Source organism: Amaranthus tricolor, chromosome 9 (assembly GCF_026212465.1).
Source record: "Amaranthus tricolor cultivar Red isolate AtriRed21 chromosome 9, ASM2621246v1, whole genome shotgun sequence".
NCBI lineage: Eukaryota > Viridiplantae > Streptophyta > Magnoliopsida > Caryophyllales > Amaranthaceae > Amaranthus > Amaranthus tricolor.
The window spans coordinates 26,435,348-26,455,050 of record NC_080055.1 but is presented as its reverse complement, the minus strand read 5'-3'; the positions used below and the strand labels follow the sequence as shown (position 1 = coordinate 26,455,050).

Below are 19,703 nucleotides of genomic sequence, written 5' to 3'. Positions count from 1 at the left end.
CTTTTGATAGGAAAATCACATTACTGCAATATTTGTGGCATTAGAATCTATACTTCAAGATCTTTTCAATGATATATTATATGCCGAACACTGATAACCGAGCGAAAAATGACGATCATTTAAAGTTTTTTTGTGCTGAAATTTGATACATGTTCAATCTTTTGGCAATAACGTTTTATAGAAAAATCATATAAATACAAGGTTTGCGGAATTAGAAACTAGACTTTAAGAGCTTTCCAACGACATATTATATGCCCAATTCTGACAATCGAGCCAGAAATAACAACTGTTTGAAGTTTGCAGTGATTTCTAATGTTCAGTCGCGCGCGACTGGACCACGGTAAAACGCACGACCGGACCGCGGTGGAGTCGCGCATTTTACGCGACCATACCGCGGTCCGATCGCGCGTTTTATGGTACTATACCATGGTCCAGTCGCACGCGACTGAATATTAAAAATCATTGAAACTTTAAACAGTCCTCATTTCTCGCTCGATTGTCAGAATTGGGCATATAATATGTCATTGGAAAGCTCTTGAAGTCTAGTTTCTAATTCCGTAAGCCTTGCATTAATAAGATTTTTCTATAAAAAGTTATGCGCAAAATATTGAACATGTATCAAATTTCAATACAAACAAACTTTAAACGATCGTCATTTCTCGCTCGGTTATCGGAATTAGGCATATAATATATCATTGGAAAGATCTTGAAGTCTAGGTTCTATTGCCTCAAACATTGCAATTATATAATTTTTTTATTTAAAGTTATAGCCAAAAGAGTGAACATGTATCAAATTTTAACACAATCATATTGATTCCGCAATCATATTGATGCTCATTTTAGTTGGCCATTGTAATTCGATTTTTAGTTTTAGCTTGTTTTAGTTTAATGAGTGTTCGGAGAGAATTTTTAGAGAGATGTTAGAGATTGAAGGTTTGAAAAGTAATCAGGGTCAATTTTAAAAATTCAATATACAAGAGGTGGCAATAAAATCAATAGGGTGAAGTTTAGTCGGGTTTCAATTGGATCGCAAACACATTACGAATCCGCTTCGTCCTACTCAAGCTGCGTTTAGCTCCATCGAAGGGGAAACAAAATGGTACAATGGCTAAGCTTTGTCAAAGAAGCTTCCAATACATCTATGGCGATAGTAAAGTTCTTCTGCGTCCTTCACGTCACTCGTACATATCTTCTTGATGTTTCTTATGTACTCCCTTTTCTCTATCTCTTTTCAATGCACATTCAATTGAAACTTGTAATTCATCAATAGCGTTTATTCAATGTATTAATGACGAATCATTCTAATCTATAATTTTGCAGGCAACTGGTCCTAGCATGCTTCCTACCTTAAATATCGAAGGCGATGCACTCTTAATCGATCGAATTTCTCCTCGATTTCGTAAAGTTATTCCAGGGGATGTTGTTATTGTATGCTCGCCGGAAAACCCTAGAAAACTTGTAACAAAGCGATTAATTGCTAAGGAAGATGATAGTGTTACGTTTCTTGTTGATCCTAAAAATAGTGACAAATGCAAAACTGTTGTGGTATGCTCTCATTTTTTTAAAATTGTTTGTGAATTTTATTTCTTCTCTAATTAATGTATGTGAATTTAATTATTTGTCTAATTACATAGGTGCCAAAGGGGCATGTATGGGTGCAAGGAGATAACATATATGCATCAAGAGATTCAAGAGACTTTGGCCCTGTTCCTTATGGTCTTATTTATGGAAAAGTATTTTGGAGAGTAAGTCAATGCAGTGCTCTTAATTTCTATATATTATGATTCAATTGTTTTTTAATTTTTTGCATTTAGCCTTATAATGTTTGTTACTTTGTGCTATTATTGAACATATTACAATTTACATATTTATTTGAACTTGATAAATTGGAAACAAACTCGTTATTATCATTAAAAAGATAAGGTTGCATACATGTAACACTTTAAATCTCGCCAAGGAGTGAGCTACTTAAATTGGGATGATAAAAAATTTGATTTGGACCTGAAAAAATGGTAGAGTAGTGACTGGTGAGTATAGATAGAGGTTTATGAATGGCTTAAAGGAAAGGTATTAATATCTATGATATAAATAAGATGTGTACACTGTAGACAATCTGATTTAGTTCATTATAGTTGAAAGTCAATGAATAGTGCATCACCTTGCTTTTCAAAGTATTAGCAAATGGGTCATTGTCCAAGAATTTGATGTAATGGATTCAAGATTTTGTTTTGAACATGGTAGTTGTTTTGGGCATTTTTAATTATTTGCAGTTTGTTGGAGAGTATTGTGGGATTTTAGTGGAAGTATATACAAAAAAAGTAATCTATAATATTTTAGCAAAACTTCACAGACACGCTTGGATAAGTAAAAATGTTCTTCACCAATTTAGTACAAAGCTACTTAAATAATACTCCTTTGTGTTTATCAACTTCTTTACTGTTAAGATATTACACTCAAGCTTTCTATGTGTTACTGCTTACTTTGAGACTTAGCGTCCACACAAAATAGCTTCATTTTTTTCTACCAAGGTGGGTTTTATAGCATAGAGGAAGGTAATGATTGTAGAAATTTTTTACCTAACCATTTACTGTGTTTGCATTTTTTGACATGTTTATTGTAAAATTTGACAATACTAAGCATCTAGAATTAGGAGAAAGAGTGTGTGTGTGTGTGTTTGGGCATTATCATCTTTCAATAGTTGAGTGCCTCTGAGGTGATATGGTTGCATTGTTTTTCTGCTTGTTCACTGATATGTGATTGTGGACTGAAATATAATGTTTAGGTCAAATATAATGCTTGTTCCTCCTTCAAATAAATCTAGATTTCTAGTACATGTTTCTCATACAGGCTACAGTCTGCTGTGTGATTTTAACTGAAATATAATGCTTAGGTCACAGATTTATAACTAATATGCGAACAAGTTTTTCTTACATGTAACAATAACCTTGTGTAGCTAATATTAGTCACTGGTAGAAATCCATGAATCATTTTTTTTGTCTCATCAAACCGAAGAAATAAGGACAGTGGACTGGATTTAAATGATACATTTTTTCTTCACATTTTGAATCATTATTTCCCCCATTTTTCTTGCTAAAGCTTAGAAGGTGAGACATAGCAAGCCTTTATGGTTTGCTTAAGAATATCGATATGCTTACTAAGTGAATTCTAGACAAGACCTATGGTATATCCTACTGGGTAGGCTTTGCTTATTTCTAGGTTTTTGGGCCTTCATTTGCTGTCATTTTTTTCTTTTTTCCTTTTGTTCGGATGATGATGCAAGGATCCCAAAAGTTGATAAAAATGGTTGCATCTAGAGCATGGTGCAAAAACAAGGTCGCATCGTATCAGTCGCACTATAAAGGTTTTCATAAAAAATGAACTAATATTTCCTACATGATAAAGGTGTAAAAAAACCACGTTTTGGGCCATATTAAGGTATATCTCATGCTTTCGACTGATATTTAGGCATTACAATAATCTCATCACTCCTAATACCGCATCATTGTACAACCCTTTTTGATAAGGTTCTAAAGATGACTCTTTCTAAAATTGCTATTTGACCACAAAATCTAATGATAATGAATCAATTGGAGGTCTTTTAACCGCACATATTGGAGGAATGAGAATTGTTGCTTTCTATTATTGATTAAACTTGTATTGTGGTGACAGTTATTGATATTGGTCAAAAATAGCCAAATGCTTCTCCAGTCTTAATGTAACTAGCTTGGATCCACGTCTAACATAGTAATTACTCTCTTAACTAGTCTCATTTTCTTAACCTGATTTCTTTTCTCCCATCATGTTGGAACGTGGAGGTACAAGGACTTCTCTGGTACTTCATAGATAAGGAATATTTTCTTGTACTGACCCTTACTCAAGTATTTGTGGCAAAAAATCTAAATGGGTTTCGGTCACGTTTGTGATGATTTATGGGCACTCAATCAATACAGTTTTATGTATGTATAGTAGATTGTGATATGTGATTGTGCTGTGTCCTGTGTGTTTCAGTTCTAATTATGTATACTTATTATGATAATGTTTCATGTTCCATGTTCCATTTATAATTTAAAGGGTGTATTGTAGTTTTTTGTTTTATTCATTTTTTTTTTTGCTCTTGAAGAGTTTGGGTAATGATCTGGATCTAATATAGACTTTCGGTTTTTGTAGATTTGGCCTGTTAAACATTTTGGACGGTTATGATAGTTCCTCAGCCAGCAAAAAGGCATGCATAATTCATTGCATAATGTTTTGACATCCAAGACTTGCAGGTTGTTGAGCTGAGATTTCTGTTTATAACTTATCTTGCAATTCCTTGAAGTATGAAAGCAGACCCAGTTTGACGGTTTAAACAAATGTTCTTGAGCATAGGGTCTTTTATTGAAACAAGCTGGATGATTTTCGTGGCTGGATATGGAGATTGTTATGGTTTCAACTAATTATGTTTGTGTTCAAGCGAGGCCACCTATAGAACGATAAGCTTATATCTTCGTAGATGCTCCTCCCTTCCCCTTCCCGTTTCAATTACATGGTGCCTCAGATGTGCCGAAATGCCTTCGCTGGATTTTGACTTGATGAACACTTTGCTACCAAAATGACTTCACATTTTCAACTTTTGTTTTTACAATATTGTATTATATATTTTTTAGTTAAATAGCTTCTAATTTCCATGCTCATTTGAGCATTACTAGTGCTTATCTTTCCATCTTACCCTAGGTCATTGTTTGATTCAAGGTTTTGTTACTAGGATCGGAAATGATTGGTGGTTTTATTTATAAATATTTCTATGGCAAAAAGCCTTGTTATTGAGCAATGATAGTTTTCCACACAACATATCACTATTAGATGCAAGTATTTTAAAAGGCAAATATAATATCGTATTCAATAATCATGTAAATCAAACCAAACTCGGAGTTCTTATTTCTTTTGTACAGATTGGATGGTTGTCTTATATGAACATTAATTTTATCTATTGAATGGGCATCATTCTATTCTATTTGAAAAATATTCAATTTTTCATCAAGCGTGCATCCATTTCAAATGTCAATACACGGTAAGATTATGTATTTATTATTATTATTATTATTATTATTATTATTATTATTATTATTATTATTTGTTTGGTATGAGAATTGGAAGAAATGACATTTGGTTGAGGAGAGTCGCAACTAACAATCATGTTTACAATTTTTGAAATGTAAACTCACTTTCCTTTTTAATATCTTGCCAAGTTTTACATCAAACTTTTGGTAGGGTTGAGACACTCTAGTACAAAAAGGAATCAAACTCTTAAAATAAGAGAGAAAGAGATCACCTTTGACCAGTAGGCTAACCTATGATTTTTAGTTGTACACCACCAAACACTTAATTAACATATGGCTTCCCTTCCTCTACTCAAACATTAACCTAACAATTGGAAATTGAAAGGGTTTTGAGTTACTTCCCTTTTCTTCCCCTTTCTTGTTTCCATACATAGCTATTCAACCAAACATCCCCTTGTTTGAAATGGATTTCTCACACAAGTCAAAAGGGCTTAAAGAATCATCAAACAAATTTCTAACATTTCATTTTGATCATTTAACTAAAGTTGGCACTCCAGCTGTTATCAGCATATTGAGATATAATTATACAGTTGTTATTAACTTTGCCCATCTTCATTTCAACACATAATCCACCTGAGTCGAACTACAAAATTTCGCAAATTTCTACGTCAGTAACAAGTTCCTCCTATTTCAGCCCCCTCCAATCCATTTTTCACTTTCGAAATACGGGAAGGAGCACGATTTCTATGTACAGATAATCAAAGTAAATCAACTGAATCATTGATGTTATCGACTGGTGTAATGCATGATACAACAAACCAGCTTCTTTCAAAAATCAAGGTCCCACATTGATCAACTTCTCGAAACGATGTGCAAAACTCTGCTCAAAACATTTAACTCGGACTTGCTTCCAGCTTTGATTTACACTAAATAGGGCTTGCTTTTGAACACTGAGGCAGCGGAAGTGCAAGTTATTCGGCATTCATTTATGTTACGAAAAAATTGAACTTTGAAGCTAGAGGAAAAGGACATTATAGGCCCATCAAAATGTGCAACTACATGCAAACCTGATTATGCAAGCTGGTTACAGCAGTCCAACGCTGAGGATTGTTGGGTCTTGTCGATCCATCACTAATAAAGGTCACTATTGTTGATTCTTCGACTCTACTGGCCACCCTCGAAGGCGGCAATTCTCTCATGACCCACAATACAAAAGCTGCAGGTGTAGATGAACCTGCATGAAAATTGTTATCAAAAATCAAGCACATGTCGTGAAGTGTATTTCGTTCCTTACTCAATAGGGCATCATATAGATATACAAATTGACGGAAGAATTCAAGATGTCATTACATTACATAGACGAAAATTCGATTACGTAAGTGAAAAAGTAGTCATCTATGGCAGTCAAATCTGCTGTTGTATAATTGTGTACTTTGATCATAGTGTCCAAACATAAAAATAGAAGAAACTGTTCCTAGGATGCTCAACTTAAGCTGATATCATAAGTTCTCCCTTGACAAGGAATAGCCAAATTATGGACATAGAATGATAGAATTTCGCAAGATCAGAAGCAACCATAATTAGCCATTAACCTTTATGCAAATGTACGTCAAGATATCAGGCAGATACACCCAACCTACGTTACTCGGATTCTTCATTTGCTTCACGCACTGTGCCCGATCCTTGATGCTTGGATATTGATATGGCACTTAGACACTTCATTTTAGGCGTAAAATTGAATATTTAAACGCATCCGACACTTGGACATGTACCAGTGTCCAACATCAGTACCCGAGTCCAAGTAACATAGCACCCAACTAGCTCAATGATTTATTAAACATAGTTTAGCAAAACATCAAAATAACCGCATGACCCCGATGCCAAGTGGCTTCTGCTTAGGTGCGGTTTGGGGATTTAGATGTACACAACCTTAAACTTGTAATAATAAAGATTATTTTAGATTGACCCTTGATTGCAAACATCATATGCAACTTTATTATTAATCAGAAGCGCAAAACAGAAAGTACCTATAAAATAGTAAAGTATCAATAAGACACTAGTGCTCAAACCACTAATGTGCTCTTGACGCCAGCGGTAAAGAACCTGCGGTAACAACATTTCAGAACTAATAAGGACAATATCCAACAAAAATCCAGGAATATAGCTTATTGGACTGAAGGAGAATGAAAATAATCTAAGATAAATAAACACGTCAAAAGATACCATACTGGGATATTTGTAAGAAGAGCTACTAGAGCACTTGTTGTGAAACATACAAGAGAAACAACGGCAAGTCCGGTGACCTAAAATGAAGATGGTAAAATCAGATGACTTTTCCAAAAGAAACAGCATTTAGTTCTTATCCAAAGGAAATTTAAACAAAGAGATACCTTCCACATCTCGGATGAAGCTCCCTCCGATCTTACTTTGCTCATCTTCAAATATATTAGGAGCCCTGAGCGTGAAAATGGTACTCAGAACAGAAATTGAACAGAGATTACATAAATGGAGAGGATAGAAATACATCGAAAACTAAAATAGCAGCTCTCAAGAGTCAAAAATTACAGCATTTGGCAAAAGAGACTATTGTGTACAGTTTTCCGACGACATTGCATCACGAAAATCATTTACATATTTATAGCAAAGAAAGTTTAATACCATGTCACACAATATTTATTAAAAGAAAAAAAAAGAACATGGAAAACCAAGGAGTCAGGAAAAAAAAAATCCTAGTCATAAATACTATTAGGACAAAAGGAAGAGAAATCAATACTATTAGGACAACGGAAAGTCATAAATCCTTTAGCTTTCAATTTCTCAACTATGGGATAGATACGAGAAGATAGGCTAGATATCCCATTTTAATAAGGAAATCTTTGATCCAAAAATCCCACCTTTAGGTGGTAAGATTCTTAATACTTAAAATGATTGTTAATATTTTGCTCCTATAATTCAAATTATCAAACTTTTTTTAGCCAAGTAATTCTTTAACTCTTTTCTCTCCATTACACCAACCTTTTCCTGTTTCCAAATCCCAACACAATCTTTGACTTCATGTTTGTGCCAAAACTATGTGTGGTGAACATTATGGGACAAACTAAGTAACTGATAGCTTATTGATAGAAGTTAAAAGGTAAATTTTGAAAACCAATCAATCAAGTTCCTTTGTATATCCCAATCGAGTAGGCTCCTACAAGCCTAAGCCTACAAGATATAAGTAATCCTATCCAACAACCTTTGCATGGCAAGGTGACTCACGAACCGTGACTTCCCAAAATGACAAGCCAAATCCATCCAAATAATAGCACCACATAATATATACTCCATTGTGTATTTGCAACGAACTTGTACATATAAACCGGGAAACTTCAATGACTTTAGGAAAAAGAAAAAAAAAATCTGAAGCATGCCAAGTAACCTAAGGCAAGATCTATAACCAAACCCCACTAAAGTAGCAAAATCCCGAAGTTACCCGGAATGACAATGAATTCGAGATATGCAACCTAAATTTCCTCTGTATAATTGGGTACGAGATACAGTTTTTATAAAGATATATTAATAACAAAAGAAAATGATTATTTTTTTGCTTCAAAATTTTTTTTAAGTGGAATTTTTTACTTTTCTAGATTTTATCTCTTGATTTCCTCCCTCATTTCTTCTTTAATCCATATATGGAGACTAGAATACCTTAAAAAAAGGTCTGATGACACCTAGAACAATTTGGTTTGCGTTTTGTGGCAATTTGGAATGGACGTTCCAGGATGACGAAACGTGTCTACATCCTACGTTCCATTTTTTATGCCCAGAGAGCACCATGGCCAAGAGCAATTGTCACTAGGATACATTTAAATGTTTACTTTTAACCTGAAAGCAACTCGACAATCTGACAAATCCAAGCGGATTTTTAATGTTTGAGTTTAACAGCCAAAAACAAAATAGTTACTCTATTTACAACAGACGGGGCACCTATACCTCCTCCTTATGCCTCAACCTAACTAAGAACCGATGCTTTCCCCTCCCACACCCGCAAAAAAACAAGTATAGAAAAGCCACAAAATCTTAGAATCCCAACCAAAAGTGGAAAATTCATAAGTAATTAAAGTAAAGGTCCTAGAAGTGGCATGAGGGAAGTGTCAAAAGCAGAGAATTTAAATAGGAACCTGATTTGCAACATGTTACACTTACAGAAAACCGTCAACATTATTGCAAGAAAGCTGTTTTTAAAATGCAAATTCTAAACATGTCTAAATTCATTTAACTCGCATCTTAAAAATTATTCATGAAATAACATAACTCAGCAGATATGAGCAAGAGTAACATTGATAGTGTCAAGCATGATTTCCCAACCATCTTTTCCTTAAAGGAATCCCTATTTTTATTTAAACATAATCTCTACATAGATAGCATCCTTTTTATAGACTAAGACAATCTCTACATAGATAGCATCCTTTTTATAGACTAAGACTAACTCAAATACAAAAGTGAGAACAGAAGCACAACACAACTCCAGCTTTCAGGCAAGAACTTGTGAACACGCAATCGGAAAGTCTTACCATAACCTGCCAATGCTCCTCCTAACAGAAGAATTCCAACTGCAAAGATATCCACATAGACCTGCACAATGTTTCCAAAGTCATTTAACCACCACAACGTAACTTCTGCCTTTGCATAATGAACATTGTTGATGAGTTGGAAATAATGAGCATATGTCATGTCCTAATTCCTATCATGAACTTGACATTTTTGTTACAGAATAGCAACATACTATATATGAGAAATAAACAATATGGTACGATGAATTACACATGCATGTATTGCAACAGAATAAATTAAAGCTTTCCCATGTTGCTAATCTTCACACAATAAGAAAGCAAATGAGATCCTTAGAATCCCTTAAAAAATTCAATGAATTGAGTACACACCCACCAAAGGTGCACCAGTCAAAAGCACAATTAGTTGGAAGTTCTTACCCGAGCAACCGTTGATGAATCAATCGGATTTTTTCCCATCCCAATCCAAATTAGCACAGCAAAGGCAATCATTACAATAAAAACTGCAACCGTAATCTGGAATAGAAATAACATAGTTATCTATCATGAATCTACATATAATTTTACCAAATTTCAACAGTCTTCTGGTTAACAATTAACATACTTCAGAAAAAATATGTAAGATAGTCAACAACATACCAAGATAACAGCCCGTTGGCGGTTACCAACATGAATTGATCGAAAAGGAAGACAATGTTGATTTCTGGCAATGTTTGATAAATGTGGTTTGCTGTTGGTCCTATCCAACAAAGCTTCAAGAGAAGTATTGTCTCCCTCATCCTCTTCATCATCAGCCTGGTGGCAAAGATCCACCCTATAAATCCATCAAAAAGAAAATGCAAAAATGAAATAACAGAAAATTTGTGGCAGAACTTAAAAAACAAAACCAGGAAAAATAGTCATGACAGCATATTCTAATGATAAAGAAAATGTTAGATGCCACATGGTTGCGAAACGGTTGTGAAACAACTTTTGCGCTGATGGTATTGTGGTTATCACGGCCTATATTGTGGTCAAGGTGACCTCAACAACCTTTACAATGTGGTAAGGCAGGACATATTTTAAGTACAACGTTTTGAGTAAACAATGGGGTGAAAGAAAAATAAAAGGCAAGATTGTTTGTAGTATTAACAACTGCAAGTAGTAGATGAAAATCATCTGTACATTTACTCCTGAAAGCCTAGAAACAAAGTATAAGAGGTCTCTAATCTCTATTTGGATTGGGCCAGCTACCTTATGGGGAGTGAATCCAAGAAAAGGAGAGAAAAAAAGGGAGGCATAGTACAAACATCTATAAGATGATGATCTTAAAACATTTTAATATGGCTCTTTGTTCAATGAAGGTAACATGAATAAGCAGCCTTTTATCATTAGAAACATGAAAATTATCCACTAATGCTTTAACAGATTAACCTTCTTGCAAAAATTCTTCAACATCACGATGCCCCCATGCGAATAAATGGCTCCTAAGTCCTACCGAAGCGAGTTTAGAAGATGGGGTGTATGAACTATAAAGTCTTACTCTTACACAAGTACGGAAATTGACATTTTTTATAAGCAATAATATAAAAAGAAAATTGCATTAGAGATCACATGAAAACAAACCAATAGCATGAATTTTTAAGCAACAGAACTTTTTCAAGCACTCCTGTCCAAACAGTTTGTGCAGCCTTTCAAAAATGGGAGGAGAAATAAGTGTACATATTATAGTCTAGGAGTTTTATGTTTAAAGTCAAATGGAATATTCAAACATCAAGTGAATCTTGATTAGTGAACGTAACATGAGAGATTTCTGGCTATTAGTAAACATATATTAAAAATAAACTTCGATCATCAGTTCAAGCCATTAAAAGCTGCGCAAGTATTAGGTACCTACTTATACATTTTATAATTTAACTTTGTAATAGAATTTGCTTTAAGCTTAGAATTGACTGTAAGTTCAGATTTGCATAAGAATAATAAATGCAAATGCCAAAAGGCATAAATAAAAAATTCAAAATGATATAAGGAAAACAAAATTAACGATTGAAAGGTGAAAACAAATTGTTAACATTCAAAACAAAGATCCCTAAACCCAACGTTACACAAAGAAATTTTTGATTCGATATGAAAAACAAAACTATAAACGAGAATAAAGGTTCATTGGCGCTTGAACAAGTAATAAATAAGCCTAAATCTAGGACTTTTACTCATGCTCAAGCGAAAGCACGTTTAACACTTTTAGAAAACAAATCCAATTTAATATACTATTTAAACAATAACCTCATGATATATCTTAGCAGAAGTAGATAAATGAACTCCATAAATACAATGTAAATTATATAATTGAGAAGACACTTTCTTTAATTTTTCTGAATTCCATCAGTAAGGACATGGTTCATTTATAGCTACTAGCAGTCTAGGAGATACTTATGAAACAAAATACAGTAACTGAAGCTGCACGAATGCAACAGTACAGCTGACATATTTTCGGAAGGGCCAATATTTTATAAGGTAATTCCTGCAAATGAGAATTGAAACATACCAGTACGACAGAAGTAGAAGAAATGCCGCAAAGAAAAGGATCTTAGGTAAGGCTGCATTGAAAAAATCAAAAATCTTTAGATAACATTAGGCTCCAAAGTCAGCAACCAATCAGAGCAAGCTCCCAGTAAGTTGATTTTACCCATGAATACGAAGCCGCAGGAGCTTGACCAGCATGACCATCCATTACAAGTAGCAGTGAGAGTTAACACAAAATACAAAACATAACCTGTAACGAAATCTAAATTTTGTAATTTTGGTTCTTCAAAAGATATCAAGTTAAAGAATAAATCTGAACAAACATCACAAAGAAAATAAAACACACACAAGTCCATACAACGAAAAGGGTGCACTAAGTAAGCACAAAGAAGCTCTAAGAAAAACTAAAATTCCGCAACAGCACATTTAAACTTATTACCATCAAACCGGCGTAAATAGTTTTCTATCCCCAAAAGCTAATATTTTCTAAATTTTAAAATTCATTGATAGGCATGATTATATGTAATCTACGAGCGTACATTTACTTCAGTTTCCAACGTAATTTATCAGTGATCTCAAAATTTTTATTTGATACATACCCGGAAACAACTGAGTTTGTAGGAGTTATTTAGACATTTGATTATTCGTTGTAAATCGATGTTGTGTTGAGTTTATTTAGAGCTTGAAATCAGAGCTTGGAAATCAACAAGTGTTGAATAAAAGCAAAGAAGCAAGTTTGAGCTCATAAGTTTCAGTGTTCTGTCACGTCTAAATACGCCTCGTGTTATCTGTACCCTCATTATCATACTTATACTTTTACATTATTATAGATCTTATTAGTTTTCAACCTCCATATTACTTTTAAGTTTGTGTAGAATGTAGATATTTGTGGAGAACTGATTCTATTGCTTGATTGGATTATCAATTCTCGATTTGCGTGAGTAAATCTTACATATGTTTTTATACTTAATATAATTATTCAATTGTTTATATTTTAATTAGTGTTGATTTTGATTCGAGACATAATCTTAGAATTGAGTATAGTGTGATCAATATAAGTAAACAGCAATATAATTAGTTATTGATTGGTATTGGATAACTTGTTATAGGAGAATAATAAGTAGGGAGGGATAAAGTAGATTGAATTAATTTGGACTAACTTTAATGAAATTAATTATCTAAATATTGCATTCAATTACATTAAGATGTAGTTTAGGTCAAACAGTTATAAGGATTCTTAGTACGTGATTGCAACTTTAAACTACAATAAAGACACATCGTTACACACACACAAGCAAACAAAATCTAGAATTTATTACTAAAACCACTGAAAAGAGCAAGTATCACACAAAATATCTAGAAACATCTTACCAGCATTACATAAGCCAATCATGAGATGAAAGACCTGCAAGTACATAACACCTGATTAATAGCATCCCAATTGGCCTAAAGAATAAATACAAAAAAAGGTCTAGTTTATGCATGTCCTCCCTTAACACTTAAATATTAACTCTTTTACAAGTCTACAGAAGATGGCACCACAACTATCGTAAAAATAAGGTGTAACCTCTCCATCTAGTCTTCTTCGTTGTCGAAGTGCCACATAAGTTCCACAAAAGTGTTGAGTTCTGATTAAGTCATAAAGTTCACAGATAAAACAAATTCAACTCCATACAAAAGCTGTCTGGCCGTAGAATGTGTGTAAAAATACTCGGCATTTTCAGAAAACAAATGTCGTATATAGGTCAAAGATTTGATTCAGTCATTTAGGACCAATGGATGATACCATTCAAGAACATGGGAGCACATGAATCATAGTATAACTCTTTATAAATGAAAAGTTTCAACATCAAGCATCTAGCGGGAATGAAGACTCAAATTACCAACACGAAAATAGTACGGCAAATCACCAGGTGCTTGTAATATAAACAAACAGAAGCTACATGTACATCATGTTGGAAGTAACAGAATGATATTGCAAAATATACAAAAGAGCATGGTCACACTTACTTTTTGACGCGTCCACTCAAGTTGTGCACTTCTAGAGTGAATCCTCATTAACTGAAGCAGAAAAGTACACACGTTGAAAATTTAGGTTCTCACATCACACCGTAAAAGAAAGGAAAAGATACTCAGCTAATTGCTAATTTATCATTACAGGATAATCTCAATCAATAAGGTTTAAGTGTACGTCCTTGAAAACTTCTACCACGTTTAAAAAGGGGCCATATTTAAAGTGTATTAACCTGTACTAAATGAGTATTCTAGACTAAATGAGTATTCTCCAGGTCCCTTTACGTGCCCATGCTACATAAACCTCTATTGATCTAGTCCTTCCTGAATACAATCAAAATGTATCTTATAATGCCTTGAATCTCCATTGCCTAACCTATCTAGAAGCATATCCTCTTCAAACCACTTCTAATGATAGGGAAAAGATTATCAATCTCTAGTATCAAAATACTAAAGGGACCTGGAGGCTGGAGCTACTTCAACATGTTTTGAAACTTTAGTTACTACATCAAACTAGTTAAAACTCCTTCATAAATTCTTAGGATCCATTTGTATCATTTTCAGTTTTGAAAAAAAAAAAAAACTGAAATTGGTTATTTCAAACATACAATAAAGATCTAGAACTCTACAGAGCAATGATTCTATTCAAAAATAAAAAGCACAAGTACAGTATGGTAGGGCCAATTAGTTAAGTATGTGCAAGAGGGTAAAATATTTTCTTAGGAGAGTAGGCATTAGTGCATTACACTTTGGTCATGGCGTAGAGATGGAGGAGTATGGAAGCAACATAAAAATAATATTCAATATAGGAGTCTTGCAACATCAATTGTGTCTTGCTGGCAAAGACGAACAGCAAAAACATGGGCGATGGTGCAAGTGACCAACAGTGGAGATACGAATAAAGATGATGACAAGTGGAAGAATCTTAATAAAGAGGCAGGAGGACGAAAAATTAGAAATGTGAAGGAGGAAATAGCGGAAGTTGAAAAAACTTGTTTTGGCAATTGGGATTTCTGATTCAATAATAAGGTAATGCAAAGGAATTTTCTGAAGTAGTTAGATATTGCCGGAATTTAGATGTTTCAGACGACAAAGATGGTAATACTGGCTGGAGGGTCGTAGTTGTGCTGCTAATTCCATTTCTGTTTCATAAAACAAAAACCTAAAACGACTAAAGGTGGTATTTGCAATCTAATTGTTTGTTTCTAAAAGCCGCAGAACATTCTTTTAAAGAGTTTCCATAAACATCCTACACTCTCATTACTTTGAGGCACGATGGAAAACGGGAAACAAAATCTATATAAAATGTCTCCTTAGGCACGTGATTGGTGTTCCATAGGACCATATCTGGCTCTAAATTTAGCCAAATACCATTATGTTCTACAAATGCCTTTACTTATCTCAAATCAGTAACAATCACTTCCCATTCAATTAAAAGCCAAAAATTAATGCTATATCACAATCCATATGGAAAATAGTCTACATGTTCATACTCGATGTAGCCAAAAATTTCATTTCTCTAGATTATAATGAGTTATAGTAAAATAACGCATTAAATCATTTGCACTTTATTTTTGCTACGTTCCAAACGATGTTTGCAATCAAGAGTACGTTTTGTTATTATAAGGGTAGATTGCATAAATCCAACCCCCAAACTCGTCTAGGCCGGAGCCATTAAGCAATTTGACATCAAAGTAACTGTTATGGTATTGTCATCTCCTTGACTTATAAGGGTAGGTTGCGTACATACAACCCCCAAACAAGTCGAGGCAAGAGCCACTTGGCATCGAGATAACTAAATGTTGTTTCCTTAAGAATCAATTTCTTACATCTAGTGCAATGAATCATTCCATCAGTCACCAAATGCTACTTTTGCCTACTTCTATGTTCTTTGCAAAATTTCAAACTAATTAAATTCAGAAATCAACAAATTATCAAAACATCCACAAACACCCCCGCTCCCCCACCCCCTCATTCCCCTTAGATTCAGCAAATAACCACATTTCAAAAATCAAAATACTACCCAATACAATTAATCTCATTAACATAAAGAACTAACAAAAAAACTAAATACCCATCAAACAAAAGAAGAAATTAAGCAAAAATGATACCTGGAAGAAGGCAAAAGCAGCTATAAATGCATCAACACAAGCAATGGTAGCATAAACTGCAAAAATTGCAGGTGGGAAACAAGTTATGGCCCTCAATTCCAACATTCTTCTCTTTATCTCTCCCTTAAAAAGCTATTGAACCAGAAACACTCAAAAGAAGAGACAAAAATCGATCAGAAAAAATACCCACTTTTTTTACACTCTTATTAATCTTTTAGGAGTACATTTTGTGGGGAATTGAAGAGAGAAACGAATGAAAATGGCTAGTTTATGGGACCGAGAATGTACGATTGAAAAAGATATCTTTTGACTGTATCTGTATCTTTCAGAACAGATCCGATGTCTGGATTTGCTTTTTTGCTAAAACTCAATTTTATCTATCTGAAAGGATGAAATGGAGATAAAATGACAATCAAAATCAGAGGTTGAAATTGATGTAGGGTTGAAAAGGGGTAAAATAAGAGGTGATTAGGGTTAAAATATTGGTGGAATTTTCAAGATTTTTTATAGTGTTCATGAATCATGAATGTGATGAAGATTCCTAATTTGATCCCGGCGCTCCTTTTTGGGCTGGGGCCATATGGCATTTCAAGTTGATTCCATGTCGAGTATTCTCTTGAAAAGTTGATTCAAACTTATACTCCCTCCTATTCAGGTGAGATGTCCCATTTGACTTTTCACGGATTTTAAGAAAAGTCAAAATGGGATTCTAAGAGAGGAGAGAGAGTAGTATTATGGGTTTTTAATTGTAAAGATTAAGGAATTAATGATTCCCACCAAATTAAAAGCTGATTTTTTTTGGCACCAAAAGTTTGAAATTTTTTTGCGCCACAATTACATCGATAATTTAATTAAGTCCTAAATTACATAATTAAGTCCTAAATTACATAATTAAGTCCTAAATTGCGCCACAATTACGTTTACAATAATTTTTGGAAATTACATAAGTTTGTCAAGAGTACTAAAAATTAAAAACATCAATTACGGTATCTCCGAGAGCCTTCTCAATTCTTCAACAGCTTCGGTGTAGTTGCAGTCGTTACTGATCATGTGAGTGCGAATTTTTTTGCGATCATTGACTTCAGATTTTCCAAATTACCCAAAAAATGCATTAATAATTTCTTAAATAGCCTCCAATTTATAAACAACCAATTTTTCAAAATGAAAAATATCATCACAGTACCCACATTATTTTGAAACTCAAAATGAAAATGTCCAAAAAGAAGGAATTGAATACATATTCAGAAACTGCCGCCAACAATTGAAGAAAATTCCCAAAGCACACAGCCAAAATTTCAGAAAACAGAAGCAGATGGCGCCAAAAATGAAATGTGCAACAAGAAGAAAAAATCAATCATAACATTACAAAACAGAAAGCATAAATAGACAATGACAAAGCTCATTTATTACACAATCAACTAAAACAATGGCTCCTACAAAACAATTAACTACACAACAAAGAGAAAGCATAATGCAGAAGCTACTGTCTGCATTAAATAAGAAGGGCAAACCAGCGCTAGGCACAATCAACGCACTTGCAATTGAGTTTGAGGTTTGTAGGAAAACAATTACACGATTGTGGAATGATGTCAAGAAGCAGATGACAACCAATACCACAATCATTAACCTCAACAGCAAGAGATGGGGGAAAGAAGCAGCAAACAAAATAATGTTTGATGAAGAAAAATTTAAGGCAATCAAATATGAACTGAAGGGTACACAGCATTCAGTAGCAAAGCAAATGGAAGTGTCACAATCAACGGTGTGTAGGTGGAAGAGGAACAAAGTAATAAGAAGGCACACAAACGCAATCAAACCAGCTTTGAATGAAAACAACAAGTTACACAGGTTAAGCTTTGCATTATCTAAATGTGAATACAATGAACAAAATGATCAATTCAAGTTTAAGCCATTTACTAACGTTGTTCACATAGATGAAAAACATTTCTATCTAACCCGAGAGACACAAAGTTATTATCTAGCTCCGGGTGAAGTAGAACCACATAGAGAATGTCAATCAAAAAGGTTCATACCAAAAATAATGTTTATGTGTGCTGTAACAAAGCCTATATTTACAACTGAAGGTGATGTTTTTTTTGATGGAAAGATAGGCATTTGGCCATTTATTACACAGGAGCCAGCAAAAAGAAGCTCAAAGAACAGGAAAAGGGGGGAGATGGAAACTAAGCCAATACAGTCAATCACAAAAGAGCACATTAGAGAAATGCTTATCACTAATGTGCTGCCAACAATTAGGGCAAAATGGCCTGCTGAATTATCCAAGCGTATTTACATTCAACAAGACAATGCTAAACCTCATATAGCACACAATGACAGAGGGTTTTTAGAAGAGGCAATGAAAGATGGATTTAATATACAATTAGTGCAACAACCTCCAAATTCCCCTGACATGAATGTGCTAGATTTAGGTTTTTTTAGATCAATTCAAGCTTTGCAATATCAAAAATCAGCTTACAATGTTAAAGAGTTGCTTAAGGCTGTGAATAATGCATTTCAAAATCTGAGTCCACAATGTTTAAGGTTTGTTTTCATAACTTTACAAGCTTGTATGATAAAGGTCATGAAAAAACAGGGGGGGTTTGACTATCACATTCCTCACATGAGCAAAACAAAGGCAGCTAGGGAAGGGACTTTACCAGATTACCTCACTATTGACAAACAATTGGTTGTGGATTCACTTCAATATTTATTCACAAAGCTAAGTAATGAAAAAATGAATCAGCTTGTGGAAGTCATTGGGTATGCAGGGGGATATGAAGAAGGGGATTTGAATGTAGAAATGTCAGAAGTAACCAACAACCAAAGTCATCAAATTTCAACAGTTGCAACAGCAACCTTCGTTTAAGCAAAAGAACAGCAACCAACAACAATTTTTGGGACACAGAAGAAAGCAACAACAGCACAGAAGCAACAACAGCACTGAAGCACAGAATCAAACACAAGCATAACCAGCACAGCTTCATTAATCAAATGTAAATTCCTTTTCAATTTGGACATATTTTTGGGATCTTTAACATGGGATGTTTCAGAAGCAAACAACAAACATTGTATGTTGTTTTCAATGAAACATTTTTATTCAAATATACATTAATGAAAAAAATTGGTTGTTTTAGAACTCTCAGGTAAATTTCTTTTTTTTTTTGAAATCATTGAGTATAAAATCGAACATCTTTGTGCAGTAAACGTTGGAAAACAATCCAAACCCCCTTTGTTCGATTTTTTGGTGGCTAAAACTGCTCTCACTTTGAGATCACAGAGCAATGAAATTAAATGCATAAAAAAACGTTTAACTTAAAAATCATCATCAGTCAAAATGAACATGCACCAACACAAACAGAAACTCACTTGAGAAAGGACCAAGCTTATCAAGCCAATCTTCTTCTTCACAATCAGTATTCGAAAAAACAGCATCAATGGAAGAATATTCACGATCAGGATACATATCAGGCTCAGGTGTGTAAATGGGT

At 34.0% G+C, this 19,703-nt stretch overlaps 2 protein-coding genes across 2 annotated transcripts; one reads left to right on the top strand and one right to left on the bottom strand.

The window, feature by feature from the left end:
- Positions 1-942: 942 nt before the first annotated feature.
- On the top strand, positions 943-5,209 carry LOC130823617 (mitochondrial ATP-independent inner membrane protease subunit 1b-like). Its single transcript, XM_057688299.1, has 4 exons — positions 943-1,207; positions 1,321-1,545; positions 1,635-1,745; positions 4,168-5,209. Exons 1-4 carry the CDS (start codon positions 1,097-1,099, stop codon positions 4,198-4,200), a joined length of 480 nt encoding a protein of 159 aa, XP_057544282.1. The 5' UTR covers positions 943-1,096; the 3' UTR covers positions 4,201-5,209.
- A 329-nt stretch (positions 5,210-5,538) lies between these two features.
- On the bottom strand, positions 5,539-16,787 carry LOC130823616 (tobamovirus multiplication protein 1). The gene is made up of 13 exons (XM_057688298.1): positions 16,216-16,787; positions 14,102-14,152; positions 13,463-13,496; positions 12,255-12,341; positions 12,114-12,165; positions 10,229-10,403; positions 10,010-10,105; positions 9,593-9,653; positions 7,430-7,494; positions 7,268-7,342; positions 7,067-7,142; positions 6,107-6,273; positions 5,539-5,989 (listed from the first exon to the last, which is right to left on the bottom strand). Exons 1-13 carry the CDS (start codon positions 16,318-16,320, stop codon positions 5,966-5,968), a joined length of 1,068 nt encoding a protein of 355 aa, XP_057544281.1. The 5' UTR covers positions 16,321-16,787; the 3' UTR covers positions 5,539-5,965.
- Between the last annotated feature and the right edge of the window lie 2,916 nt (positions 16,788-19,703).

Excerpts from the sequence above, each read along its gene's own strand:
- LOC130823617 (XM_057688299.1), top strand. The coding sequence starts at position 1,097 with ATGGTACAATGGCTAAGCTTTGTCAAAGAAGCTTCCAATACATCTATG. Across the intron at positions 1,208-1,320 it reads ATCTTCTTGATGTTTCTTAT|GCAACTGGTCCTAGCATGCT; the intron begins GTACTCCCTTTT and ends ATAATTTTGCAG. Across the intron at positions 1,546-1,634 it reads ACAAATGCAAAACTGTTGTG|GTGCCAAAGGGGCATGTATG; the intron begins GTATGCTCTCAT and ends CTAATTACATAG.
- LOC130823616 (XM_057688298.1), bottom strand. The coding sequence starts at position 16,320 with ATGTTGGAATTGAGGGCCATAACTTGTTTCCCACCTGCAATTTTTGCA. Across the intron at positions 12,342-13,462 it reads GATTGGCTTATGTAATGCTG|GTTATGTTTTGTATTTTGTG; the intron begins GTAAGATGTTTC and ends ATTTCGTTACAG. Across the intron at positions 9,654-10,009 it reads ATTCATCAACGGTTGCTCGG|GTCTATGTGGATATCTTTGC; the intron begins GTAAGAACTTCC and ends AACATTGTGCAG.